Raw genomic sequence first — 27,893 nt, forward strand, 5'->3', positions numbered from 1 at the left:
TTGTTGGTTACTCAGAACTGTGTTGTTTAGCCTCCATATGTTTGTATTTTTAATAGTTTTTTTTTTTTCCTGCAGTTGACATCTAATGTTACTGCATTATGATCAGAAAAGATGCTTGGGATGATTTCAGTTTTTTTTTTTTAATTTACCAAGGCTTGATTTGTGGCCCAGGATATGATCTGTCCTGGAGAAGGTTCTGTGTGCACTTGAGAAAAAGGTGAAATTCATTGTTTTGGGGTGAAATGTCCTATAGATATCAATTAGGCCTAACTGGTCCATTGTATCATTTAAAGTTTGTGTTTCCTTGTTAATTTTCTGTTTAGTTGATCTATCCATAGGTGTGAGTGGGGTATTAAAGTCTCCCACTATTATTGTGTCATTGCTAATTTCCCCTTTCATACTTGTTAGCATTTGCCTTACATATTGTGGTGCTCCTATGTTGAGTGCATATATATTTATAATTGTGTTATCTTCTTCTTGGATTGATCCTTTGATCATTATGTAGTGTCCTTCTTTGCCTCTTTTCACAGCCTTTGTTTTAGAGTCTATTTTAATTTAAATTTATTTATTTTAATTAGAGGCTAATTACTTCACAATATTGTATTGGTTTTGCCATACATCAACATGAATCTGCCACAGCTGTACATGTGTTCCCAATCCTGAACCCCCCTCCCCCCCCAAAAAAAAAGAATATGAAAAATTATATATATATATATATATATATATATATATATATATATATATATATATATAAACTGAGTCACTTTGCTATACAGCAGAAATGAACATAACATTGTGAATCAACTATATGTCAATAAAAATTTAAAAAATAATAATAAAGTGTATTTTACTTGATATGAGTATTGCTACTCCAGCTTTCATTTGGTCTCTATTTATGTGGAATATCTTTTTCCTGCCCTTCACTTTCACTCTGTATATGTTTCTTGTTTTGAGGTGGGTCTCTTTTAGACATCAAATATAGGAGTCTTGCTTTTGTATCCATTCAGCCAGTCTTTGTCTTTTGATTGGTGCATTCAACCCACTTAAATTTAAGGTAATTATTGATAAGTATGATCCCGTTGCCATTTACTTTGTTGTTTTTGGTTCGAATTTATACACCTTTTCTATGTTTCCTGTCTAGAGAAGATCCTTTACCATTTGTTGAAGACCTGGTTTGGTGGTGCTGAATTCTCTCAGCTTTTGCTTGTCTGTAAAGCTTTTGATGTCTCCTTCATATTTGAATGAGATCCTCGCTGGGTACAGTAATCTGGGTTATAGGTTTTTCTCTTTCATCACTTTAAGTATGTCCTGCCATTCCCTTCTGGCCTGAAGAGTTTCTATTGAAAGATAAGCTGTTATCCTTATGGGAATCACCTTGTGTGTTATTTGTTGTTTTTCCCTTGTTGCTTTTAATATTTGTTCTTTGTGTTTGATCTTTGTTAATTTGATTAATATGTGTCTTGGGGTGTTTCACCTTGGGTTTATCCTGTTCGGGACTCTGTATTTCTTGGACTTGGGTGGCTATTTCCTTCCCCATATTAGGGAAGTTTTCAACTATTATCTCCTCAAGTATTTTTCATGGCCTTTCTTTTTGTCTTCTTCTTCTGAGACTCCTATGATTCGAATGTTGGGGCATTTGACATTGTCCCAGAGATCTCTGAGGTTGTCCTCATTTCTTTTAATTCTTTCTTTCTTTTTTCCTCTCTGCTTCATTTATTTCTACCATTCTATCTTCTACCTCACTTATCCTATCTTCTGCCTCAGTTATTCTACTATTTGTTCCCTCCAGAGTGTTTTTGATCTCATTTATTGCATTATTCATTATTGATTGACTCTTTTTTATTTCTTCTAGGTCCTTGTTAAACATGTCTTGCATATTCTCAATCCTTGTTTCCAGACTATACATCTGTAACTTCACTTTTTTTTCAAGATTTTGGATCATCTTTACTATCATTATTCTAAATTCTTTTTCAGGTAGACTCCCTATCTCCTCTTCTTTTGTTTGGTTTGGTGGGCATTTACCATGTTCCTCTACCTGATAAATATTCCTCTGCCTTTTCATCTTTTTTAGATTGCTGTGTTTGGGGTGGCCTTTCTCTATGTTGGAGGTTTGTGGTTCCTCTTAATTGTGGAGGTTCCTCCCTTTGGTTGGTTTGGATGAGTGCTTGTCAAGGTTTCCTGGTTAGGGAAGCTTGCATCGGTGTTCTGGTGGGTGGAGTAGGATCTCTTCTCTCTGGAGTGCAATAAAGTGTCCAGTAGTGAGTTTTCAGGTGTCTATGGGTTTGGTGTGACTTTGGGCAGCCTGTATATTAATGCTCAGGGCTATGTTCCTGCGTTGATGGATAATTTGCATGGTATGTCTTGCTCTGGAACTTGTTGCCTTGGGTGGAGCTTGGTCTCCTTCTAGGTATGGAGGCTTTTGGAGGAGCTCTTGTCGATTAATGTTTCCTGGAGTCAGGAGTCTTCTGGTGTTCTCAAGTTTTGGACTTAAGCCTCTTGCCTCTGGTTTTCAGTCTTATTCTTACAGTAGCCTTAAGACTTCTCCATTCATACTGCACTGATGATAAAACATATAGATTTTTGGTGAAAAAAATTCTCCACAGTGAGGGACACCCAGAGAGGTTCACAGAGTTACATGGAGAAGAGAAGAGGGAGGAGGGAGATAGAGGTGACCAGGACGAGAAGAGGGGGAATCAAAAGGGGTGAGAACAAGCTAGCCAGTAATAAATTCTCTAGGTGCTTTCTACAGTCTGGAACAACCAGAGAGGTTCACAGCATTGGGTAGAGAAGAGAAGGGGGAGGGAGGAGATAGAGGTGACCTGGGGGAGAAAATGGAGAGTCAAAAGGGGGAGAGAGTAATCAAGCCAGTAATCACACTCCTAAGTAAAAAAAGAGCACTGAAGATTGGATTCTTAAAGGTACAAAATTAATAACAAATACCAAAAAGCAAAGATTAAAAATCTAGAGTAGAGGTTAGATTCTCAAAAATACAATATTAAAAAAGAAAACAAAATCACATGAATTATAAAAAGTATGTATGAAATTTGCTTTAAAATAGGGCCTTTTTTGCAAGGTAATAGTAGGTTACAAAAATGAAAATTAAAGAAATAACAAAGGACTGAAATTTTATTTTTAATTTAAATGATAACAGTAAAATATATCTAGGAATTTCTCTGGAGCTGTTGTGGGTAGTGTGGGGTAAGCTCAGTTTCAGATAGTTCCTTGTTCCAGATTATGCTTCTTCTTGAGGTCTATAGACCCCTTCCAATGTAGTCAGTGCTAACTACAGGGTTTTAATCTGTTGCACCTGTTACTTCCAAAGCAGTTCCCTCTGTTTATTTTGGTTTCTTCTGTTTGCAAGTCTCTTCAGTGTCTAACTTCCACCTTGGCACAAGGGGATGGAAGTGGTCACTTATTTAGGCCCACTTGTTCAGTCGTGCTGTGGGGAGGGAGGAACACTGCAAACAAATATCACTGGTCTGTGTGGGGAGTGCGTGCAGTGTCTCGGCCACACTGGGTTTGCCCCCACTCACAGCATGTGTGCTTTCCCAGTCTACAATACTCAAGCTCCAGGTTGCTCTGAAGGGGAACTCTCTGAGGTGGGCCCTGGGTTGCATGCACTTCCCAGGTCTAAGCCGCTCAGGTTCAGGTTCTCGGGTACTCCACAAAGACACAGACTCGGTTGAACCTGTTTTGTGCCCTTCCCAGGTCCGAGCGTCTCAGACAACCAGGTGCTCGGAAAGCACACCCTCCCCAGGTGGGGCAGTGCGTCTTATCACCTCCCCAGTCCCAGCCGTTCATTTTCCTGGGTGCTCAGTGGGAGCACCATCTCAGTTGTGCCATGTGTCTCCTCTGGGGAGCTGATCTCTGGCTGTGACCCTCCTGGAAGATGTCAACCATCCAGGATCTCAGGAAGACTTGATAAGCAACTGGGAGCCTGCTCGCAGTTTGGTAGAGAATGCCATCTTTGGGGCTGAGATTGCCCCTTGCTGGCTCTGGCTGTCTCCTGCCTGCCTCTTTGCCTCCAGTGGAGGATGGGTCAGTCAGCAGCCAGCTAGCTCTCCTCTAGTAGTCGCTCAGTCCTTTGTTCTGTGAGCGGGCCTGGCAGTGCCTTAGGTTAGAGCTTTTTGTGGGAAAGTTCTCTCTCTCTCTTTCTTTCTTTCTTTTTTTTCCCTCTCTGGCTATCACACAGTTTGGGTTGCTATCTCATGTTAGCTCCCTCAGATTGTCTTCAGGGCATTCAGGCCTGGTCCTTACCTTAAGCAATGCAGCCTGCTCCTCCCTGTTCAGCCCCCACTTGCTGGTGGCAGATGCAAGCATCTAGGCTACTTCTCTGCTGGGAGTTTCAGTTAGGCACGTAATCTGTCGGTTTTATTTATTTATTTTTTACTCCCGGTTATATTGCCCTCTGAGATTCCAAAACTCCCCACAGACCCGCTGGTCCGAGGATTTCCTGGTGTTTGTAAACTTCTCCTCCTTCACGACTTCCTCCCCAGGATGGGTCTCCTTCCCTAACTCTTTTGTCTTTCCTTTTATATTTTATATTTTGTCCTACCTTTTTTCGAAGACAATGGGCTGCATTTCTGGGTGGCTGATGTCCTGTGCCAGCGTTCAGAATTTGTTCTGTGGAAGTTGCTGAGTGTTCAAAAGATTGTTCAGTGAATTTGTCGGGGAGAAGGTGGTCTCCCTGTCCTATTCCTCTGCCATCTTAGCCAGCTCCAGTATTGAATTTTCTTAGCTTTTGCTTATCTGCTTTGTTCAGTCTGTAAGTCTGACTCTTTGCAACCCCATGAACTGCAGCACACCAGGCTTCCCTGTCCTTTACTATCTCCCAGAATTTGTTCAACCTCATGTCCACTGAGTCAGTGGTGCCATCCAACCATCTCATCTTCTATTGCCCCCTCCTCTCTTGTCCTCAATCTTTCGCAGCATCAGAGTCTTTTCCAGTGAGTAAGCTCTTCGCATCAGGTAGCCAAAGTATTGGATCTTCAGATTCTGCATCAGTCCTTCCAATGAATATTCAGGGTTGATTTTCTTCAGGATTGACTGGTTTGATCTCCCTGCTGTCCAAGGTAATCTCAAAGTCTTCTCTAGCACCACAATTTGAAAGCATTAATTCTTCTGGGCTCAGACTTCTTTATGGTCCAACTCTTATATCCATACATGACTACTGGAAAAACTGTAGTTTTGACTGTATGCACCTTTATCAGCAAAGTGATGTCTCTGCTTTTTAATATGCTGTCTAGGTTTGTCATAGCTTTTGTTAGAGGAGCAAACATCTATTAATTTCATGGCTACAGTCATGATCCACAGAGATTTTGGGAGCCCAAGAAAATGAAATCTGACACTGTATTCCCTTTTCCTCATCTATTTGCCATGAAGTGATGGGACCAGATGCCATATTCTTAGTTTTTTGACTGCTGAATTTTAGCCAGTTTTTTTTTCACTCTCCTCATTCACCTTCATCAAGAGTCTCTTTAGTTCCTCTTCACATTCTGCCATTAAAATGGTATCATCTGCATGTCTGAGGTTGTTTCTATTTCTCCTGGAAATCTTGATTCTAGCTTGTGAGTCATCCAGCCCAGCATTTCATATGATGTACTCAACATGCAAGTTAAATAAGCAGAGAGCCAATATAAAGCCTTGACATACTCTTTTCCCAACTTGGAACCAGTCCATTTTTCCTTGTCTGGTTCTAACTGTTGCTTCCTGACTTGCATACAGATTTCTCAAGAGGCAGGTCAGGTGGTCTGCTATTCCCATCTCTTTCAGAATTTCCCACAGTTTATTGTGATCCACACAGTCAAAGGCTTTGGCATAGTCAATAAAGGAGAAATAGATGTTTTTCTGGAACTCTTTTGCATTTTCCATGATCCAGTGGATGTTGGCAATTTGATCTCTCATTCCTCTGCCTTTTCTAAAACCAGCTTGAACATCAGGAAGTTCACGGTTCACATATTGCTGAAGCCTGGCTTGGAGAATTTTGAGCATTACTTTACTAGCATGTGAGATGAGTGCAATTGTGCAGTAGTTTGAGCATTCTTTGGCATGGCCTTTCTTTGAGATCGGAATGAAAACTGACCTTTTTCCAGTCCTGTGGCCACTGCTGAGTTTTCCAAATTTACTGGCATATTGAGTGCAACACTTCCACAGCATTGTCTTTCAGGATTTGAAATAGCTCAACTGGAATTCCATCACCTCCACTAGCTTTGTTCATAGTGATGCTTTCTAAGGCCCACTTGACTTCACATTCCAGGATGTCTGGCTCTAGGTCAGTAATCACACCATCGTGATTATCTGGGACATGAAGATCTTTTTTGTACAGTTCTTCTGTGTATTCTTGCCACCTCTTCTTAATATCTTCTGCTTCTGTTAGGTCCATACCATTTCTGTCCTTTATCGACCCCATCTTTCAAACTAAAATGGACTGGAATGGGTGAATTAACTCAGATGACCATTCATATCTACTACTGTGGCCAGGAATCCCTCAGAAGAAATGGAATAGCCATCATGGTCAACAGAAGAGTCCAAAATGCAGTACTTGGATACAATCTCAAAAATGACAGAATGATCTCTATTTGTTTCCAAGGCAAATCATTCAATATCACAGCAATCCAAGTCTATGCCCCAACCAGTAATGCTGAAGAAGCTGAAGTTGAACTGTTTTATGAAGACCTATACGACCTTTTAGAGCTAACACCCAAAAAAAGATGTTCTTTTCATTATAGGAGACTGGAATGCAAAAGTAGGAAATCAAGAAACACCTGGAGTAACAGGCAAATTTGGCCTTGGTATACGGAATGAAGCAGGGCAAAGACTAATAGAGTTTTGCCAAGAAAATGCACTGGTCATAGCAAATACCCTCTTCCAACAACACAAGAGAAGACTCTACACATGGACATCACCAGATGGTCAACACCAAAATCAGATTGATTATATTCTTTGCAGCCAAAGATGGAGAAGCTCTATACAGTCAACAAAAACAAGACCAGGAGCTGACTGTGGCTCAGGTCATGAACTCCTTATTACCAAATTCAGACTTAAATTGAGGAAAGTAGGGGAAACCACTAGACCATTCAGGTACGACCTAAATCAAATCCCTTATGATTATACAGTGGAAGTGAGAAATAGATGTAAGGGCCTAGATCTGATAGATAGAGTGCCTGATGAACTATGGAATGAGGTTTGTGACATTGTACAGGAGACAGGGATCAAGACCATCCCAATGGAAAAAAAATGCAAAAAAGCAAAATAGCTGTCTGGGGAGGCCTTACAAATAGCTGTGAAAAGAAGAGAAGCGAAAAGCAAAGGAGAAAAGGAAAGATATAAGCATCTGAATGCAGAATTCCAGAGAATAGCAAGAAGAGATAAGAAAGCCTTCCTCAGTGATCAATGCAAAGAAATAGAGGAAAACAACAGAATGGGAAAGACTAGAGATCTCCTCAAGAAAATCAGAGATACCAAGGGAACATTTCATGCAAAGATGGGCCTGATAAAGGACAGAAATGGTATAGAAGGTCTTAGTTGCTTTTAATTGTCAAGTCTGCCCCCACTCGGGTGGGTTTGGAACAGTGCCTTGTGAAGGTTTCCTGTTGGGAAGCTTTTGTCTGTGTTCTGGTGAGTGGGGCTGGATCTTGACTTTCTGAAGGACAGTGCCATGTCCAATAAAGTGTTCTTGGATTTCAGTGGGCTTGGCATGACTTTGGGTAACCTGTCTGCTAATGGGCATAGTTGAGTTCCTATTTTGCTGAAGTATCTAGCACTGGAGCTTGCTGGCCTTTGAGTGTGTCTTGGTCTTAGTGCTGAGGTGGAGGCTTTGGGGAGAGCTCTCATTGATTAATGTTCCATGGGTTTGGGAGTTCTCTGGTGATACAAAGTCCTGGACTTGAATCTCCCACCTCAAGGATTTGGGCCCAACCACTTACTGTAGCAGGAATATTTCACAGGCCACACAGCATAGAAGACAAAACCCCAAGACTAATAGCAAAACCAACATAAACAGCCCAGAATACTCAAAGAAACTCACACACTCATTCTGAGCAGACTAACTTCCCTTTTTGGAAGTGTAAGGTCTTCTCTCAGTGTTCAGAAGGTATTCTGTAAGAGTTATCCTATATGCAGATGGATTTATAATGCATTTTTTGGGAGGAAGTTGATCTCCCTGTCTAACTCCACCACCTTGAAAGTTCTCAGGAATCTAGCTGTAACTTCTTATGTTTATATGTTATTCAGTAGTATCTGTAAAGATAAGCAAACTCCTGGGCCCTGTTTCTCCCTGCAGATGCCTGCATCTACAGATTTGGGGTTAGCATTTTGCACTGCAATCTCGGTTTGCTCATGAATTCAATGAAGATAAGTTTCAATTTTCTAGGTTTTTTTTTTTTTTTCCTTGTTATATAGTGGTTGGAGAGAGGCTCTTTTAAATTTTACATCTCTGTGATGATAACTTAATATCATGTAAATCTGAGGATAAGATTTGAAGCTCTGTTTGTCTTCCAGCATCCATACCACAGTTTACAAATTCCCCCACAATGGTGATCATGGTGGGTTTACCAGCTCGAGGAAAGACCTACATCTCAACAAAGCTCACACGCTATCTCAACTGGATAGGAACACCAACTAAAGGTATGTCTCTGAAACCCTTTGTTCTACAGCCCTCTATAGAACACTGATGGACTATAGAGTAAGGTAGCTAACCTCAAAAGATCAAAGCCACTAGGAATGTCTCAAACCACTATTAACAGTACTAAGACTATTACTAATATTATTACTGCTGCTGCTACTACTACTACTATGACTGCTACTACTATTTCTACTACTGCTACTACTACCTTCATAAATTTTACAATTTCTTAAATACATACTCAGTGCTAAATCTTATGCTAGGGGCTAAGTATAGGAAAATTAATAAGATTAAACATCTGTTTCAGAGGAGATCTATTTTGTAAGACCTCAAAATCACCCTATCAATAACATATTACTCTTATTACCATTTTTATTAATATTACATCAATAATACTATTTTATTAGCATTACCATTTCTTTACAACCTTAAGGTTTCCTTCAGAACGTAGGGATGTATGGAGTCAAGCACGTTGAAACCCCAGCCTGGAGGTCCCCACAAGCTCTTCAGTATAGCAGGGCACTTTAGCTCACCTCTCCAGTCCAGAAAGCGTCCTGTCTCCAAGCCTCTTCTTAGGTCTGTGCCTTGCTTCTCCCCATCCCCAGCCGGAAGTGACCCTGCCTCTTTCCGCCTCCAGAGGGTCTCCTTCACAGCCTGTCAGCCTCCTCCCACACTCCCTGCTTCCAGCTTTCCTTTCTCCCCATGTGATCTCTTTTCTGCTTACTACCTCTTATTCAGCAATCATTCTCTTGTGTTCTCCTTTTGATTTCTCTATCCCCACCCCGTATCCCCATTCCTATTTGACTCCTCTGTTCTCCCTAGGACCATGCTTCTCTGGGCTCCCACACCAATGCTTTCTACAGCCCCCTCTATGCCAACACTAATTACATAGTGTGTTGTGTGTCTGGGTCTCTCGCCCCAGGAGCTGCTCTGGGGTAAGATATTAGATCTTATTCATTTCTATTGCTCAAGCAGGACAAAATTAAGACATTTAGAGGTTTTAAACACTAAGAGTTAGGGTGCCCCTGCATCATATGTAATTCAGAATAAAAACAGTAAATGTAACAACGTCTACCAATTTTTTTATTTATCCCCTAATGACTATATTAATGCTTTTAATGCATATCCACTTGGCTGAAAACTTTTACTGGGGCTGTGTCTTTACTGGTACACTAAGCAAGTGCTTAGCCTGTCTCTCTTGTGGAATGGAACACTGCCCCCAGTGCAGAAAAAGTTCTTCTCAGGCATTCATTTGCTCAGTCATTAATTATTTGTTGAGCACAGTTGTGTCAAGGCCCTTGTTGGATGTTGGGCAAAGAAAAACAAGTAAGATAGGACCCCTGCCCTCGAAGAACTCACATCTATTCTTAAGCTCTAAAACACCCACGTGGGAGGGACTAGTATTATCATCATCCCACAGTTGACGAAACTAATGTCCAAGAGTTGACACATCTTGTCTGAAGGCACATGGTCACCATGTGATGGAACACATCACATGTATGTAACATCAACCAAGGTGATGGAACACAAGGTGATGGAACCAAGATACGAACCCACATCTGGTTGATTTCGAAGCCTAACACTCACTGTGTCTGACACTGACACTCACTGTCTGATACTTGGCACTACAGATGGGAAGAGGAGAGAACCCACATTGGCCCTGTACTCCCCTCCATGTTCTTCCTCTCATTTCTCTTGACCATCCCAACACCCCATCTATCTGCCCCCTTCCCTCCCTCTCTCCAGTCTTCTCCTCTCCTTCTCCCATTTCTTCTTTCCCTTCATTTACTTTCTGTTTCTCTCATTCACTGGTGAGTTTCCCATGAATGGGAATGGAGTTTCCTCCATGTGCCAAAACCCATACTATGCACTGGACATCCAAAACTAGATGAGATTCACACCCCGTCCTTGAAGATTTCTCCATTTGGCTGGGGTGCATAAGAATACAACATGTCACTGAAGAATCCCAGAACAGGGTACTGAGGGTCTCACAGAGGAAATCACCACCTGGAAGGCAGTGAAATCTTCCATATATGGTATATTTGAGCTGGGTGGGTCTTGTGGGAGGAATAGGACATTGGCAGAAGAGAAGGGGAGAAGGAATAGTTCTTGTAGGACTGCAGGCTCTGAGGAGCCTCTGCTGAGTGTAGGGGCACATGTGATGGTGGCAGATGGGTCTCTGCTCCTATGCACCTGCTTCCCATCTGCTCCACTCACACAGAGACCCTCAGAGTCATGTTTCAAACACATAGCTGCCCAAATCTGTAGCTACCAAAGATTCCCTTGACTGGCAGGTTTAAATCCAAGCTCCTTAGCCTACCATTTGTTCAAGGCCCTCCATGATTGGCCTCTGCCAAGCTCACATGCCTCAGTCACAATTGGATGACTCATGTTCTGCATTCTGCCAATGCCACACCCTTGTTCAAAATGTTCCTCTACCTGGAATGTCTTCATTCCCCTCTCCCACACACTATGCCTGCCTATAAAAGATCTGCCTTCTTATAAAGACTGGCACAAATGCTGCTTTCTCCAAAATAAGCTTCTGAGACTACTCTAAGTTTAGTCTTTCCTTCCCCTTAGTCTTTTGCATGACTCTGTCAGAGCACTTAATAAACTGGGTGAGAGCTCTGTGTTTACTGGTTTATACTCTGTCCTGCCTTCTGGATGGTGAGCTTCTTGAGGATCCATCATGCAGATCCGATTCATCTCTGAGACCCCAGAACTCATGTCCTGATTTACAAAGTAGACATGAGAAAGTATTTGTTGGATGAATGAATGAAATAGTACATTACCTCTTTGCCTAGTATCCCTTCGTTCCCCCTTTCCCTCCTTCCTCTCTGGTTTTTCACCTCTACAAATGAGCAAGTGTGGCCTAAAAAGTCCAACAAATCTAGGCTCTCTATACTGATGCATAAAATATGATAGCATTGGACTAGGTATCTGAAGGCCAAGTCTAGTTATGCCCCCAGCTTGCTCAATGTTTGACCCTTGGTTTACTCACAGGATCCCAGTTTCTTTATCTTTCCAATGGAGTGGGGCATTAAAAGTTCTGTAGTTTATGATAAAACAGAATAGTGGAAAGATCACCAGCTTTGGAACCAAACAGATCTGTGTTTGAATCCCAGCTCTCCACTTACAATGAGAGTTACTTCCTTTCTCTGAAATTTCATTTTCTCATTTATAAAATGGGAATGGTGATTCCTACTTTTTAGGGTTGTTGTGAGGAGTAAGTGAGCTGGACGCCATAATTTGAGGCTTTGTATACACATTATATAATTAGAAACTCTACCTTCTTTTACCTCTGAGATCCCTCCCAGAAAGGACTTTTATTTTTGCCACTGGGATCTTCCCAACCACTTCACCAGGGCTTCCTGCTTTCAGTGTTTAATTTAGGCCAATATCGACGAGAGGCAGTGAGCTACAAGAACTACGAATTCTTTCTTCCCGACAACATGGAGGCCCTACTTATCAGGAAGTGAGTACCTAACATTTTAAAGACCTTTGCTGCCCCCTGGCTGAGGGAGGCCTCTATTCAGATAAGAGCGGAGTACAGCAGAGCAATTTGGGTTAGTAAGGAGACTAGTTAAGACAACCCTTACACTATCTTAACCGAAACCTATTTCTGGTCATATCCATCCCCTGCTTAAGAACTTTTAAGAGTTTCCTACTTTTGACAGGACAGAGTGGAAATTTAGCCTAGTATTTAAAATAAGAGTCTCAGTAGTTTGGCCCACTCTGACCTCATCCATTCAACCTCAAGGTGTTTGTCCTCTACAAGGCTCTGAATACTTTCAGAACAGAGCCTGAGTCTCATTTATGGATCTACATCCTCATAATGGAACCCAGCAAAGAGTAATCACTAAACAGATTTTTGCCAAAAATGTAAATACATTTCCATCATGTTACCTGTGTTTGCCCTGTTATATGTGCCAGTAATGCCTTCTACTTCACAGACTATGTATCCAGGCTCTTCTTGGGTTCAAGACCCAATTCAGTTTGAGCACTATTAGTTCAAGGTTTGGAGCCCTTGATAGTATGGCTCGGTCATTAGTCTAATTTTCCTGGGTATGTTATGCCCCTAAGATGTCTACACAGAGCCACTTTCAACTGTGTGACTTCTCTATGCTTGTTATAGTTCTTAAAACATAGAACACAGTTTGTAGATACTCAACAGATGAATAATTTAATGTATGACATATGAGATATAGTGCAAAAGATAATGCAGAATAGAGAGGAACCCAACTTTGATACAGTAGATGTCTCTGTTTCTTTCTTCATCTTTTTCAGGCAGTGTGCCCTAGCAGCCCTGAAAGATGTTCATAGCTATCTCAGCCATGAGGAAGGTCGTGTTGCAGTAAGAAAATTTGCATTTTCTCTTGGGTTTCTGTTGGGATGGAGAAGAGCTAATATATATTGAGTGTTTATTATGTTCTATACATTATTCTAAGCACTTTGCATGTATTAATGTAATTCCACCCTCCCCCACAAGATAAGTATTTTTTATTATACTCCATTTTATACCCCAGAAAAATGTAGTGCAGAAAGACCAAATAGTTAAATATTTTCCCAAAGGGTAAGCCAGAACTGGAATACAGGTTGTATAGCTCCAGAATCTATACTCCTAACCAATAGAGTCTACCACTCTACCCCCAATAATTCAACAGGACTACACTAGAATTTGACTGCAATACAAACATTTTTTAGTTCTAGAGATTTACCTAAACACCTAGCCAATTTAATCTCATAAACCTCTGATATAGGATTTGGAAATTCTAAAAGGGCTTCAAAGAACTCCAAAGTGATAGGGAGGGAAGAAGCTTCACCTAGGAGTTGAGAAAATCAGTTTCAATTCTGCTTCGTCAGTAAGTCTCAGTGGCCTTGGGTAAAAGAACCCTTCTTCTAAGTCTCAGCTATTTTACCTGTAAAATGAGACTAATAGAATTCCACAATTTTCCTCTGGCCTTTTTATGCCTACAGAGTCGGCTACATTTCTGGGCAGACAGCAAGGCCTCAACGAGTGCTTGAGAAATTGATATAAGTCGTTTAAAATCCTTCAAAACCCTGGTCAAGTTTTATCTCCTCCTTGAAATCATTTGCTTAGCATAGGGATGGTCAAAGAGTAGGCATTCTATCAGAACTAGATTTAAAGCAAACCAATCTCATCATGTGCCTCTAGGTTTTTGATGCCACCAACACTACCAGAGAACGACGGTCACTGATTCTGCAGTTTGCTAAAGAACATGGTTACAAGGTAGAGTAACTCTTCAACTCTTATCTAGACCCTACTCATCTATGAGCAAACCCCAAAGAAAGCCAAACCAGGGGACAAAGATGCCAAATCAGCTACCATAGGCTCAGCATTTTAATTGAGTTATATGGCTTTCCATATCACAGTTAGAAACAGAAAAACAGAACAGGAAAGAAGGGATGCCACATAAGGCAATGGAAGATAATTACTGAGAAGCTGACACTGTTGGATGGGTATGAGGAAGGAGGAGATGGAATTACTACAATTTAGGGCAAATCTGCCTCATAAAACTCAGAATCCTAAAACCACCACTGTATGAAATTACGTTGTCAGAAATGCCTCTAAGGGGGCAGTCCTAAGATGGCAGAGGAATAGGACAGGGAGACCACTTTCTCCCCCACAAATTCATCAAAAGAACATTTGAACACTGAGTAAATTCCACAAAACAACTTCTGAATGCCAGCAGAGGACATCAGGCACCCAGAAAAGCAGCCCATTGTCTTCAAAAGGAGGTAGAAAAAAATATAAAAGACAAAAAGAGAGACAAAAGAGGTAGGGATGGAGCTCTGTCCTGGGAAGGGAGTCTTAAAAAAGAGAGAAGTTTCCAAACACCAGGGAACAATCTCACTGCTGAGTCTGTGCTGAGCCTTGGAACCACAGAGGGCAACATAATTGGGAGGAAAAACAAATAAAGAATTTAAACCCACAGATTACATGCCCAAGGGTAACTCCCCCAGCGGAGAAGCAGCGCAGATGCCTGCATCCGCCATTAGCAAGCGGGGACTGTGCAGGGAGGTGTGGGCTGCATTGCTTAGAGTAAGGACCAGGCCAAAATGCCTCAAGGGCAATCTGAGGGAACTAACTTGGGCTAGCAAACCAGACTGTGGGATACTTACCACGCAAAAAGCCCTAACCTAAGACACCGGCAGGCCCGCTCACAGAACAAAGGACTGAGCAGAGCTAGCTGGCTGCAGGCAGGCCCATCCCCCTCCAGAGACAGGCAGGAGAGGGCAGCCAGAGTTGGAAGGGGGAAATCTTGGCCCCAGAGAGGCATCATCTACCAAACTGCAAGCAGGCTTCGTTGCTAACTAAGACTTCTTGGGATTCTGGATGGTCAACATCCGCCTGAGAAGGTGTGCCAGTTGTACACCCAGAAAACCGAGCAGCAGGGACGAGGGAGGCAATAAGTCGCAGTGACCATGCTCGCCAAACACCTGGTCACCTGAGCTGCTTGGACCTGGAAAGGGCACAAAATGCAGGCCTAACTAAATCTGCACCTCTGAGAAGTACCCAAGTAACTGAACCTGAGTGGCTTAGAACTGGGAAGGGCATACAACCCAGGGCCGGTGTCAGACAGTTCCCGGCAGAGCAACCTAGAGCCTAAGCAGTGTAGACAGGGAAAGCACACACATCGTGAGCAGGGGCAAACCCAGTGTAGCCAAGACACTGCAAGCACATGCCAGTGTTAATTGTTTGCAGCGTCACTCCTTCCCCACAGCACGACTGAACAAGTGAGCCTAAAAGAGTGTCCACCACTGCCCCTTTGTGTCAGGGTGGAAATTAGACACTGAAGAGACCAGCGAACAGAAGAAGCTAAAACAGAGGGAACCTCCTTGGAAGTGACAGGTGCAATAGATTAAACCCTGTAATTAGTACCGACTATATAGGAAGGGTAGAGAAGGCAATGGCACCCCACTCCAGTACTCTTGCCTGGAAAATCCCATGGATGGAGAAGCCTAGTAGGCTGCAGTCCATGGGGTCGCTGGGAGTTGGACATGACTGAGCGACTTCACTTTCACTTTTCACTTTTATGCATTGGAGAAGGAAATGGCAACCCACTCCAGTGTTCTTGCCTGGAGAGTCCCAGGGACGGCAGAGTCTGGTGGGCTACCCTCTATGGCGTCTCATAGTGTCGGACGTGACTGAAGCGACTTAGCAGCATCAGCAGCATATAGGAAGGGACCTATAGATCTTGAGAAATATAAGCCGGATCAAGGAACTATCTGAAACTGAACTGACCCCACACTGCCCACAACAACACCAGAGAAAGTCCTAGATACATTTTTACTATTTTCACTATCATTCTTTAATTAAATTTTTTTTATTTTTAAGTCCTCTATTACTCCTTTAATTTTCATTTTTATACTATACTATTACTTTGCAAAAAAAAGAGAGAGAGAGAGAGACCCTTCTTTTTAAAGCAAACTTCATATTTTATTATTATTATATTATATTATTATATTTTATATATATTATATATATTATAATTTTTGTGACTTTTTTTTCATTAATATTGTATTTTTTAAAATCCAACTTCTACTCTAGACTTTTAATCTTTGCTTTTTTGTATTGGTTATCAATTTTGTACCTTTAAGAACCCAATCTTCAGTACCCATTTTTACTTGGGAGTGAGATTACTGGCTTGATTGCTCTCTCCCCCTTTGGACTCTCCTTTTTCTCCACCAGGTCGCCTCTGTCTCCTCCCTCCCCCTTCTCTTCTCTACCCAACTGTCTGAATCTCTTTGTGTGTTCCGCATGGTGGAGAACACTTAGGGAATTGATTACTGGTTGGATCTGTCTCTCTACTTTTGATTCCCCCTTTATCCTCCTGGTGACCTATCTCCTTCCTCCCTCTTCTCTTCACTGTATAACTCCGTGAACATCTCTGAGGGATCCAGACTGTGGAACACACATAAGGAAGTGATTACTGGCTAGCTTGCTCTCTCCTCTTTTGATTCCACCTCATCTCATCCTGGTCACCTCTAACTGCCTCCTCCCTCTTCTCTTCTCCATATAACTCTGTGAACCTCTCTGGTGTCCCTCACTGTGGAGAAACTTTTCATCTTTAACCTAGATGTTTTATCAGCAGTGCTGTATAGATGGAGAAGTTTTGAGGCTACTATAAAAATAACACTGAAAACCAGAAGCAGGAGGCTTAAGTAAAAATCCTGAGAACACCAGAGAACTCCTGATTCCAGGGAACATTAATCAACAAGAACTCATCAAACGCCTTCATACCTACACTGAAACCAAGCACCAAGGGCCAACAAGTTCCAGAGCAAGACATACCATTCAAATTTTCCAGCAACACAGGAAAACAGCCCTGAGCTTCAATGTACAGGCTGTCCAAAGTCACTCCAAACCCACTGACATCTCATAACTCATTACTGGACACTTCATTGCACTACAGAGAGAAGAAATCCAGCTCCACCCACCAGAACAACGACACAAGCTTCCCTAACCATGAAACCTTGACAAGCCACCCATAAAACCCCACCCAGAGTGAGGAAACTCCACAATAAAGAGAACTCCACAAACTGCCAGAATACAGAAAGGCCACCCCAAACACAGCAATTAAAACAAGATGAAGCGACAGAGGAATACCCACCAGGTAAAGGAACAGGATAAATACCCACCAAACCAAACAAAAGAGGAAGAGATAGGGAATCTACCTGATAAAGAATTCTGAATAATGATAGTGAAAATGATCCAAAATTTGAAATCAAGATGGAATCACAAATAAATAGCCTGGAGACAAGGGTTGAGAAGATGCAAGAAAGGTTTAACAAGGACCTAGAAGAAATAAAAAATAGTCAATATATAATGAATAATGCAATAAATGAGATCAAAAACACTCTGGAGGGAACAAATAGTAGAATAACTGAGGCAGAAGATAGGATTAGTGAGGTAGAAGATAGAATGGTAGAAATAAATGAAACAGAGAGGAAAAAAAGAAAAACTAAATAAAAGAAATGAGGACAATCTCAGAGACCTCTGGGACAATGTTAAACACCCCAAAATTTGAATCATAGGAGTCACAGAAGAAGACAAAAATAAAATCCATGAGAAAATACTTGAGGAGATAATAGTTGAAAACTTCACTGAAATGGGGAAGGAAATAATCACCCAAGTCCAAGAAACCCAGAGTCCCAAACAGAGTAAACCCAAGGCAAACACCCCAAGACACACATTAATCAAATTAACAAAGATCAAACACAAAGAACAAATATTAAAAGCAGCAAGGGAAAAACAACAAATAACACACAAGGGAATTCCCATAAGGATAACAGCTGATCTTTCAAAAGAAACTCTCCAGGCCAGGAGGGAAAGGCAGGACATACTTAAAGTGATGAAAGAAAATAACCTACAACCCAGATTACTGTACCCAGCAAGGATCTTATTCAAATATGAAGGAGAAATCAAAAGCTTTACAGACAAGCAAAAGCCAAGAGAATTCAGCACCACCAAACCAGCTCTCCAACAAATGCTAAAGGATCTTCTCTAGACAGGAAACACAAAAAGGATGTACAAACTCAAACCCAAAACAATAAAGTAAATGGCAATGGGATCATAATTATCAATAATTACCTTAAATGTAAGTGGGTTGAATGCCCCAACCAAAAGACAAAGGACTGACTGAATGGATGCAAAACCAAGACCCCTATATATGTTGTCTACAAGAGACCCACCTCAAAACAGGGGACACATACAGACTGAAAGTGAAGGGCTTGAAAAAGATATTCCACGGAAATAGAGACCAAAATAAAGCAAGAGTAGCAATACTCATATCAGATAAAATAGACTTTAAAACAAAGGCTGTGAAAAGTGACAAAGAAGGACAGTACATAATGATCAAAGGATCAATCCAAAAAGAAGATATAACAATTATAAATATATATGCACCCAACACGGGAGCGCCACAATATGTAAGACAAATGTTAACAAGTATGAAAAGGGAAAGTAACAATGACACAATAATAGTGGGAGACTTTAATACCCCACTCATACCTATGGATAGATCAACTAAACAGAAAATTAACAAGGAAACACAAACTTTAAATGATACAATAGGCCAGTAGGACCTAATTGATATCTATAGGACATTTCACCCCAAAACAATGAATTTCACCTTTTTCTCAAGCACACACGGAACCTTCTCCAGGACAGACCACGTCCTGGGCAGTAAATCTAGCCTTGGGAAACTGAAAAAAATTGAAATCATTCCAATCATCTTTTCTGACCACAATGCAGTAAGATTAGATTTCAATTACAGGAGAAAAACTATTAAGAATTCCAACATATGGAGGCTGAACAACACGCTGCTGAATATCCAACAAATCACAGAAGAAATCAAAAAAGAAATAAAAATATGCATAGAAACAAATCAAAATGAAAACACAACAACCCAAAACCTGTGGGACACTGTAAAAGCAGTACTTAGGGGAAGGTTCATAGCAATATAGGCATACCTCACAAAATAAGAAAAAAGTCAACTAAATAACCTAACTCTACACCTAAAACAACTAGAAAAGGAAGAAATGAAGAACCCCAGGGTTAGTAGAAGGAAAGAACTCTTAAAAATTAGGGCAGAAATAAATGCAAAAGGAACAAAAGAGACCATAGCAAAAATCAACAAAGCCAAAAGCTGGTTCTTTGAGAGGATAAATAAAATTGAAAAACCACTAGCCAGACTCATCCAGAAACAAAGCGAGAAAAATCACATCAATAAAATTGGAAATGAAAGTGGAGAGATCACAACAGACAACACAGAAATACAAAGGATCATAAGAGACTACTATCAGCAATTATATGCCAATAAAATGGACAACTTGGAAGAAATGGACAAATTCTTAGAAAAGTACAACTTCTAAAATGGAGCAAGGCAGAAATAGAAAATCCTAACAGACCCATTACAAGCACAGAAATTGAAACTGTAATCAGAAATTTTACAGCAAACGAAAGCCCAGGTCCAGACGGCGTCACAGCTGAATTCTACCAAAAATTTAGAGAAGAGCTAACATCAATCCTACTCAAATTCTTCCAGAAAATTGTAGAGGAAGGCAAACTTCCAAACTCATTCTATGAGGCCTGCTGGTAAGTCACTTCAGTCGTGTCCAACTCTATGCGACACCATAGACAGCAGCCCACCAGGCTTCCCCGTCCCTGGGTTTCTCCAGGCAAGAACACGGAAGTGGGTTGCCATTTCCTTCTCCAGTGCATGAAAGTGGAAAATGAAAGTGAAATTGCTCAGTCGTGTCCGACTCTGTGCGACCCCATGGACTGCCGCCTACCAGGCTCCTCCATCCATGGGATTTTCCAGGCAAGAGCATTGGAGTGGGGTGGCATTGCCTTCTCCATCTATGAGGCCACCATCACCCTAATATCAAAACCAGACAAAGATGCCACTAAAAAAGAAAACTACATGCCAATATCACTGATGAACATAGGTGCAAAAATCCTTAACAAAATTCTAGCAATCAGAATCTAACAACACATTAAAAAGATCATGCATCATGACCAAGTGGGCTTTGTCCCAGGGATACAAGGATTCTTCAATATCCACAAATCAATTAATGTAATAAACCACATTAACAAATTGAAAAATAAAAGCCATATGATTATCTCAATAGATGCAGAGAAAGCCTTTGACAAAATTCAACATCCATTCATGATAAAAACTCTCCAGAAAGCAGGAATAGAAGGAACATATCTCAACATAATAAAAGCTATATATGACAAACACACAGCAAACATTATCCTCAATGCTGAAAAATTGAAAGCATTTCCCCTAAAGTTAGGAACAAGCCAAGGGTGCCCACTTTCACCACTACTATTTAACATAGTTTTGGAAGTTTTGGCCACAGTAATCAGAGCAGAAACAGAAATAAAGGGAATCCAAATTGGAAAAGAAGAAGTAAAACTCTCACTGTTTGCAGATGACATGATCCTCTACATAGAAAACCCTAAAGACTCCACCAGAAAATTACTAGAGCTAATCAATGAATATAGTAAAGTTGCAGGATATAAAATCAACACACAGAAATCCCTTGCATTCCTATACACAAATAATGAGAAAATAGAGAAATTAAGGAAACAATTCCATTCACCATTGCAATGAAAAGAATAAAATACTTAGGAATGAATATATCTACCTAAAGAAACTAAAGACCTTTATATAGAAATCTATAAACACTGGTGAAAGAAATCAAAGAGGACACTAACAGATGGAGAAATATACCATGTTCATGGATTGGAAGAATCAATATTGTGAAAATGAGTATACTACCCAAAGCAATCTATAGATTCAATGCAGTCCCTATCAAGCTACCAACGGTATTTTTCACAGAGCTAGAATAAATAATTTCACAATTTGTATGGAAATACAAAAAACCTCAAATAGCCAAAGCAATCTTGAGAAAGAAGAACGGAACTGGAGGAATCAACCTGCCTGACTTCAGGCTCTACTACAAAGCCAGTCATAAAGACAGCATGTTACTGGCACAAAGACAGAAATATAGATCAATGGAACAAAATAGAAAGCCCAGAGATAAATCCATGCACATATGGACACCTTATCTTTGACACAGGAGGCAAGAATATACAATGCAGAAAAGATAATCTCTTTAACAAGTGGTGCTAGGAAAACGGGTCAACCACTTGTAAAAGAATGAAACTAGAATACTTTATAACACCATACACAAAAACAAACTCAAAATGGATTAAAGATCTAAACGTAAGACCAGAAACTATAAAACTCTTAGAGGAGAACATAGGCAAAACACTCTCTGACATACAGCACAGCAGGATCCTCTATGACCCACCTCCCAGAATATTGGAAATAAAAGTAAAAATAAACAAATGGGACCTAATTAAAAGCTTTTGCACAACAAAGGAAACTATAAGCAGATGAAAGACAGCCTTCAGCATGGGAGAAAATAATAGCAAATAAAGCAACTGACAAAGAATTAATCTCAAAAATATAAAAGCAACTCCTGCAGCTCAATTCCAGAAAAATAAATGACTCAATCAAAAAATGGGCCAAAGAAATAAACAGACATTTCTCCAAAGAAGACATACAGATGGCTAACAAACACATGAAAAGATGCTCAACATCACTCATTATCAGAGAAATGCAAATCAAAACCACAATGAGGTACCATTTCACACCAGTCAGAATGGCTGCGATCCAAAAGTCTACAAGCAATAAATGCTGGAGAGGGTGTGGAGAAAAGGAACCCTCTTACACTGTTGGTGGGAATGCAAAATAGTACAGCCACTATAGAGAACAGTGTGGAGATTCCTTAAAAAACTGGAAATAGAACTGCCATATGACCCAGCAATCCCACTGCTGGGCATACACACCAAGGAAACCAGAATTGAAAGAGACACGTGTACCCCAAATGTTCATCGCAGCACTGTTTATAATAGCCAGGACATGGAAGCAACCTAGATGCCCATCAGCAGATGAATGGATAAGAAAGCTGTGGTACATACACACAATGGAATATTACTCAGCCATTAAAAGAATACATTTGAATCAGTTCTAATGAGGTGGATGAAACTGGAGCCTATTATACAGAGTGAAGTAAGCCAGAAAGAAAAACACCAATACAGTATACTAATGCATATATATGGAATTTAGAAAGATGTTAACGATAGCCCTGTATGCGAGACAGTAAAAGAGACACAGATGTATAGAACAGTCTTTTGGACTCTGTGGGAGAGGGCGAGGGTGGGATGATGTGGGAGAATGGCATTGAAACATGTATAATATCATATGTGAAACTAATCACCAGTCTAGGTTTGATGCATGATACAGAATGCTCGAGGCTGGTGCACTGGGATGACCCAGAAGGATGGTGTGGGGAGGGAGGTGAGAGGGGGGTTCAGGATGGGGAACACGTGTACACCCATGACAGATTCATGCTGATGTATGGCAAAATCAATACAATATTTTAAAGTAATTAGCCTCCAATTAAAATAAATAAATTTATTTTTTTTTTAAAAAGGAATGCCTCTAAAAATGATTCAGAGTCATTGAGAAGAGGTCAAGTTATGTTTAGCTCATACCAAACATAATTCCTTGCTGAAATCTCTGTTTTGTTTCTCTTATAGGTCTTTTTCATTGAGTCCATTTGTAATGACCCTGACGTCATTGCAGAAAACATCAGGGTAAGGAGCACCAGTCACCTTTTCTTTCCTTCTTATTTTGTCTCAGATTTGGATCATGCTTAGAAATATCTCTGTAGTTAAAGGAGGTATTTTTCCATGAGCTTCTCCTCCCACTTCCTATAGGAAGTATTCCTTCACCATCCTCACAATGATTCTGTGAATTTCTTCTTAGTGTTGGAGAGGGGAAACTAAGGTTCCAAGGAGAGAAGTAAGTTGCCAAGAGTTCATACAGCTGGGAAGAGACAAAACTGGGGCTGAACCTCAGGTCTATCTGTCTTGAAAGCTCTTTTTTCTGCCCCACAATTTGTATCAAATTTATCACTGCTCTTAGATTCGTTATGTGGTCTAGATTTAGAACATTCACCACATTTTATTGTTTCTTATTTCATCAAATTACTGTATCTTGGGGATAGAGAAGACCTTAAAGATCACCTCCCTCAATGTTTAATCAGAAACTTGAAACCTTAGCTAAATGTTTGTCTAGATTTTCTTTTTCTTTTTTTTTAATTTTATTTTATTTTTAAACTTTACAATATTGTATTAGTTTTGCCAAATATCGAAATGAATCCGCCACAGGTATACATGTGTTCCCTATCCTGAACCCTCCTTCCTCCTCCCTTCCCATACCATCCCTCTGGGTCCTCCCAGTGCACCAGCCCCAAGCATCCAGTGTCGTGCATCAAACCTGGACTGGCGACTCGTTTCATACATGATATTTATACATGTTTCAATGTCATTCTCCAAATCTTCCCACCCTCTCCCTCTCCCACAGAGTCCAAAAGACTGTTCTATACATCAGTGTCTCTTTTGCTGTCTCGTATACAGGGTTATTGTTACCATCTTTCTAAATTCCATATATATGCGTTAGTATACTGTATTGGTGTTTTTCTTTCTGGCTTACTTCACTCTGTATAATAGGCTCCAGTTTCATCCACCTCATTAGAACTGATTCAAATGTATTCTTTTTAATGGCTGAGTAATATTCCATTGTGTGTATGTACCACAGCTTTCTTATCCATTCATCTGCTGATGGGCATCTAGGTTGCTTCCATGTCCTGGCTATTATAAACAGTGCTGCGATGAACAGTGGGGTACACGTGTCTCTTTCCCTTCTGGTTTCCTCAGTGTGTATGCCCAGCAGTGGGATTGCTGGATCATAAGGCAGTTCTATTTCCAGTTTTTTAAGGAATCTCCACACTGTTCTCCATAGTGGCTGTAATAGTTTGCATTCCCCCCAACAGTGTAAGAGGGTTCCCTTTTCTCCACACCCTCTCCAGCATTTATTATTTGTAGACTTTTGGATTGCAGCCATTCTGACTGGTGTGAAATGGTACCTCATAGTGGTTTTGATTTGCATTTCTCTGATAATGAGTGATGTTGAGCATCTTTTCATGTGTTTGTTAGCCATCTGTATGTCTTCTTTGGAGAAATGTCTATTTAGTTCTTTGGCCCATTTTTTGATTGGGTCATTTATTTTTCTAGGGTTGAGTTGTATAGCAGTTGCTTGTATATTTTTGAGATTAGTTGTTTCTCAGTTGCTTCATTTGCTATTATTTTCTCCCATTCTGAAGGCTGCCTTTTCACCTTGCTTATAGTTCCCTTTGTTGTGCAGAAGCTTTTAAGTTTAACTAGGTCCCATTTGTTTATTTTTGCTTTTATTTCCTATATTCTGGGAGGTGGGTCATAGAGGATCCTATTGTGATGTATGTCGGAGAGGGTTTTGCCTATGTTCTCCTCTAGGAGTTTTATAGTTTCTGGTCTTACATTTAGATCTTTTATCCATTTTGAGTTTATTTTTGTGTATGGTGTTAGAAAGTGTTCTAGTTTCATTCTTTTACAAGTGGTTGACCAGTTTTCCCAGCACCACTTGTAAAAGAGATTGTCTTTAATCCATTGTATATTCTTGCCTCCTTTGTCAAAGATAAGGTGTCCATATGTGCGTGGATTTATCTCTGGGCTTTCTATTTTTTTCCATTGATCTATATTTCTATCTTTGTGCCAGTACCATACTGTCTTGATGACTGTGGCCTTGTAGTAGAGCCTGAAGTCAGGTAGGTTGATTCCTCCAGTTCCGTTCTTCTTTCTCAAGATAGCTTTTGCTATTCGAGTCTTTTTGTATTTCCATACAAATTGTGAAATTACTTGTTCTAGATCTGTGAAGAATACCGTTGGTAGCTTGATAGGGATTGCATTGAATCTATAAATTGCTTTGGGTAGTATACTCATTTTCACTATATTGATTCTTCCAATCCATGAACAAGGTATATTTCTCCATCTATTAGTGTCCTCTTTGATTTCTTTCACCAGTGTTTTATAGTTTTATATATATAGGTATTTAGTTTCTTTAGGTAGATATATTCCTAAGTATTTTATTCTTTCCGTTGCAATGGTGAATGGAGTTGTTTCCTTAATTTCTCTTTCTGTTTTCTCATTATTAGTGTATAGGAATGCAAGGGATTTCTGTGTGTTGATTTTATATCCTGCAACTTTACTATAATCATTGATTAGCTCTAGTAATTTTCTGGTGGAGTCTTTAGGGTTTTCTATGTAGAGGATCATGTCATCTGCAAATAGTGAGAGTTTTACTTCTTCTTTTCCAATTTGGATTCTTTTTATTTCTTTTTCTGCTCTGATTGCTGTGGCCAGAACTTCCAAAACTATGTTGAATAGTAATGGTGAAAGTGGGCACCCTTGTCTTGTTCCTGACTTTAGAGGAAATGCTTTCAATTTTTCACCATTGAGGATAATGTTTGCTGTGGGTTTGTCATATATAGCTTTTATTATGTTGAGGTATGTTCCTTCTACTCCTGCTTTCTGGAGAGTTTTTATCATGAATGGATGTTGAATTTTGTCAAAGGCTTTCTCTGCATCTATTGAGATAATCATATGGTTTTTATTTTTCAATTTGTTATGTGGTGTAATACATTTATTGATTTGCAGATATTGAAGAATCCTTGCATCCCTGGGATAAAGCCCACTTGGTCATGGTGTATGATCTTTTTAATGTGTTGTTGGACTCTGATTGCTAGAATTTTGTTAAGGATTTTTGCATCTATGTTCATCAGTGATATTGGCCTTAGTTTTCTTTTTTTGTGGGATCTTTGTCAGGTTTTGGTATTAGGGTGATGGTGGTCTTATAGAACGAGTTTGGAAGTTTGCCTTCCTCTGCAATTTTCTGGAAGAGTTTGAGTAGGATAGGTGTTAGCTCTTCTCTAAATTTTTGGTGGAGTTCAGCTGTGAAGCCGTCTGGACCTGGGCTTTTGTTTGCTGGAAGATTTTTGATTACAGTTTCAATTTCCATGCTTGTGATGGGGCTGTTAAGATTTTCTATTTCTTCCTGGTCCAGTTTTGGAAAGTTGTACTTTCTAAGAATTTGTCCATTTCTTCCACGTTGTCCATTTTATTGGCATATAATTGTTGATAGTAGTCTCTTATGATCCTTTGTGTTTCTGTGTTGTCTGTTTGTGATCTCTGCACTTTCATTTCTAATTTTATTGATTTGATTTTTCTCCCTTTGTTTCTTGGTGAGTCTGGCTAATGGTTTGTCAATTTAATTTATCCTTTCAAAGAACCAGCTTTTGGCTTTGTTGATTTTTGCTATGGTCTCTTTTGTTTCTTTTGCATTTATTTCTGCCCTAATTTTTAAGAGTTCTTTCCTTCTACTAACCCTGGGGTTTCTTCATTTCTCCTTTCTAGTTGCTTTACGTGTAGGGTTAGGTTATTTATTTGACTTTTTTCTTGTTTCTTGAGGTATGCCTGTATTGCTATGACTTTCCCTCAGGACTGCTTTTACAGTGTCCCACAGGTTTTGGGTTGTTTTGTTTTCATTTTCATTCATTTCTATGCAAATTTTTATTTCTTTTTTGATTTCTTCTGTGATTTGTTGGTTATTCAGCAGCGTGTTGTTCAGCCTCCATATGTTGGAATTCTTAATAGTTTTTCTCCTGTATTGAGATCTAGTTTTACTGCATTGTGGTCAGAAAAGATGCTTGCAAGGATTTCAATTTTTTTCAATTTACCAAGGCTAGATTTATGGCCCAGGATGTGATCTATCCTGGAGAAAGTTCCATGTGCGCTTGAGAAAAAGGTGAAATTCATTGTTTTGGGATGAAATGTCCTGTAGATATCAATTAGGTCTAACTGGTCTATTGTATCGTTTAATGTTTGTGTTTCCTTGTTAATTTTCTGTTTAGTTGATCTATCCATAGGTGTGAGTGGGGTATTAAAGTCTCCCACTATTATTGTGTTATTGTTAATTTCTCCTTTCATACTTGTTAGAATTTGTCTTACATATTGCGGTGCTCCCGTGTTGGGTACATATATATTTATAATTGTTATAAACCTCTTCTTGGATTGATCCTTTGATCATTATGTAGTGACCATCTTTGTCTCTTTTCACAGCCTTTGTTTTAAAAGTCTATTTTAATCTGATATGAATATTTGCTACTCCTGTTTTCTTTTGGTCCCTATTTGCATGGAAAATCTTTTTCAAGCCCTTCACTTTCAGTCTGTATGTGTCCCCTGTTTGAGGTGGGTCTCTTGTAGACAACATATTTAGGGTTCTTGTTTTTGTATCCATTCAGCCAGTCATTGTCTTTTGGTTGGGGCATTCAACCCATTTACGTTTAAGGTAATACTGGTAAGTATGATCCCGTTGCCATTTACTTTATTGTTTTGGGTTCAAATTTATACACCGTTTTTGTGTTTCCTGTCTAGAGAATATCCTTTAGTATTTGTTGGAGAGCTGGTTTGGTGGTGCTGATTCTCTCGGCTTTTGCTTTCTGAAAAGCTTTTGATTTCTCCTTCATATTTGAATGAAATCCCTTGCTGAGTACAATAATCTGGGCTTGTAGGTTATTTTTCTTTCATCATTTTAAGTATGTCTTGCCATTCCCTCCTGGCTTGAGAGTTTTCTATTAAAAGATCAGCTGTTATCCTTATGGGAATTCCCTTGTGTGTTATTTGTTGTTTTTCCCTTGCTGCTTTTAATATTTGTTGCTTTGTGTTTGATCTTTGTTAATTTGATTAATATGTGTCTTGGGTGTTTCGCCCTTGGGTTTATCCTGTTTG

At 40.0% G+C, this 27,893-nt stretch overlaps 1 protein-coding gene across 5 annotated transcripts in view; it reads left to right on the forward strand.

The window, feature by feature from the left end:
* Positions 1-27,893, forward strand: part of PFKFB1 (6-phosphofructo-2-kinase/fructose-2,6-biphosphatase 1) — a 373,849-nt gene that overhangs the window by 41,244 nt on the left and 304,712 nt on the right. For all 5 annotated transcript variants that reach the window (XM_027533653.1, XM_027533654.1, XM_027533652.1 and 2 more), the window contains 5 exons: positions 8,500-8,625; positions 12,005-12,098; positions 12,911-12,977; positions 13,800-13,874; positions 22,767-22,823. In XM_027533653.1, the coding sequence (XP_027389454.1) occupies positions 8,500-8,625; positions 12,005-12,098; positions 12,911-12,977; positions 13,800-13,874; positions 22,767-22,823 (419 nt within the window). The remainder of the gene's footprint in view (positions 1-8,499; positions 8,626-12,004; positions 12,099-12,910; positions 12,978-13,799; positions 13,875-22,766; positions 22,824-27,893) is intronic.

The sequence above is a fragment of the Bos indicus x Bos taurus genome, chromosome X (assembly GCF_003369695.1).
Source record: "Bos indicus x Bos taurus breed Angus x Brahman F1 hybrid chromosome X, Bos_hybrid_MaternalHap_v2.0, whole genome shotgun sequence".
Lineage (NCBI taxonomy): Eukaryota > Metazoa > Chordata > Mammalia > Artiodactyla > Bovidae > Bos > Bos indicus x Bos taurus.